Source organism: Austrofundulus limnaeus, unplaced genomic scaffold (assembly GCF_001266775.1).
Source record: "Austrofundulus limnaeus strain Quisiro unplaced genomic scaffold, Austrofundulus_limnaeus-1.0 Scaffold407, whole genome shotgun sequence".
Classification (NCBI taxonomy): Eukaryota; Metazoa; Chordata; class Actinopteri; order Cyprinodontiformes; family Rivulidae; genus Austrofundulus; species Austrofundulus limnaeus.
This window is the reverse complement of record NW_013952809.1, coordinates 273,616-275,563: the sequence shown is the minus strand read 5'-3', so window position 1 is coordinate 275,563 and position 1,948 is coordinate 273,616. Positions and strand designations below refer to the sequence as shown.

At 39.5% G+C, this 1,948-nt stretch overlaps 1 protein-coding gene across 1 annotated transcript in view; it reads left to right on the top strand.

The window, feature by feature from the left end:
* Nucleotides 1-634: 634 nt before the first annotated feature.
* The window catches only part of hnf1ba (HNF1 homeobox Ba), a 24,469-nt gene continuing 23,155 nt past the window's right edge, over nt 635-1,948 (top strand). The window contains exon 1 of the mRNA XM_014024101.1: nt 635-1,450. Coding sequence (XP_013879555.1) covers nt 1,044-1,450 — 407 coding nt within the window. The 5' untranslated portion in view covers nt 635-1,043. The remainder of the gene's footprint in view (nt 1,451-1,948) is intronic.

Here is a 1,948-nt window from a genome sequence, read left to right as displayed (position 1 = left end):
TATCTATCCTTTCAATTATTTCTGCAGCTGAATCCTGCATAATGATAATACTGAATCTGACCTGAAAGAACAAAAAATAAATAAATAATGTAATTTGAAATTTATTAATAGTTGGGTTTTTTTTATTGTTGTCAAAGAGGCAGTTAAACAGCAACCTTTACTGATCTTATCACAAATGATTAGTGATTGGTTTGGCTCCTGAAGATGATAAAACACATTTATAGTCACTTAGATCAATTTTGTGTCATTTTATAAAGATAAAATTTATAACTCTGTTGATTTACCATGTGTATTTTCTAAATGTGTATTTTTACTGAAACAAATGACATAATGTACATAAATAATTTATCTTATGTCATGTTATTTGAATAATATGAGAAAAGTCAAGCTTATAAACAACGCATTTTTAAGGATTTCTTAGTTGTCACTGATTAGATTATTTAAATTAGAATAAACCCTCCTTTAAATTCAGTAAAGTTGGAAAAACTGCTGATTAAATTTGAGTAAAATGAGAATGTTAAATAAATTAGTTGAACATTCACACCTATAGCTTTTAATTAGGCTATTACACTGTCTTTAAACTTTTAAATAAAGGACATTTTTTGACAGAGTTGTTTTGAGCCCCAGCCTTGGCCTCGTATCGGTGCTTATATGGACTGAAAGCAGCTCTGTGAAACTGTTCAGCTCGCCTTTCTTTAAAGACTTTATGGCCTACAACAGGGTCCGAAGTCCATGGAAGTTGTTCCGATAAGAGGAGCCAATAAAAGCAGCAGTGTAAACAGGTCTACCTCTGCGGATTTACATCAGCCGGCCCACTCATTACCATCTTTTATATCCCCCTGCTCTCAGAAAGCATCATGGCAAAAGTAGCTCCATCCTCCCCTCCAACAGGGAAGTGAAGTGGAGCAGGTGTCGCAGCCAACACGTTCTGCCCAGCTCCGGATCCAAAAGGAAGAGGACTTTTATTTTTAAACTTATTCGGTTTTTTTTTTTTACCCCCCTGTTCAACCTCCCCTTCCACCAGGCTTTATGTTGTGTTTTTAATGTTCTCTAAAATGGTATCGAAACTGACGTCCCTGCAGCAGGAGCTCCTCAGCGCCCTGCTGGACTCAGGACTCACCAGAGATGTTCTGATCCAGGCCCTGGACGACATGGACCCGAGCACGCCGAGCTTCCACGGAGTGAAGCTGGAGAGCCTGCCCATGTCGCCCGCCGCCGCGGCGGTGGCCGGCTCCGCTCCCCTCCACGGCGCCAAGGCGAACGGCTCGGACGGAGACTCCAAGCCCGTCTTCCACACGCTCACCAACGGCCACAGCAAGGGCAAGCTGTCCGGCGACGAGGGCTCCGAGGACGGGGACGACTACGACACCCCGCCGATCCTGAAGGAGCTCCAGTCGCTGAACACCGAGGAGGCCGCGGAGCAGAGGGCGGAGGTGGAGCGCATGTTGGCGTGAGTTTCCCAACCTTTAAAAGTTTTTTTTTTAGTAACTCAGTTAAACGAATCGTTATAAAAGTTCAACACAAAAGAGTTAAAACGAATTTAGAGTTATTTATTTCGCTGTTATTAAGGCCTGCGTTTAGCTAAAAAAAAAAAAAAAAAAACTACTTTGTTTACAGTTTTAAAATAACGCGCCTCAGTTTAGTTTTAACAATCTGGTTACTAATTATCCACATGGATTATTATTTCTTTACCTTAGCAAAATATCAGCTGAACTAACATCTATTTATTATTAACTATACTCCACCTACCAGATTTAAAAAGCCGACTGGAAATTATTCTTCTTGTTTTCTTCTTCTACTGCCTTTTTGTTTTGAATAAGACAAAAAAAAAGGGTAATAGAAGAAGAAATTTTCTTCTAAGAAGTCGTAGAAGAAGACAACATTTCTTCTTCTACGACCTAAATTTTTATTTACTTCGTCTTATTTTTTCTTTTGCACAATTATTATT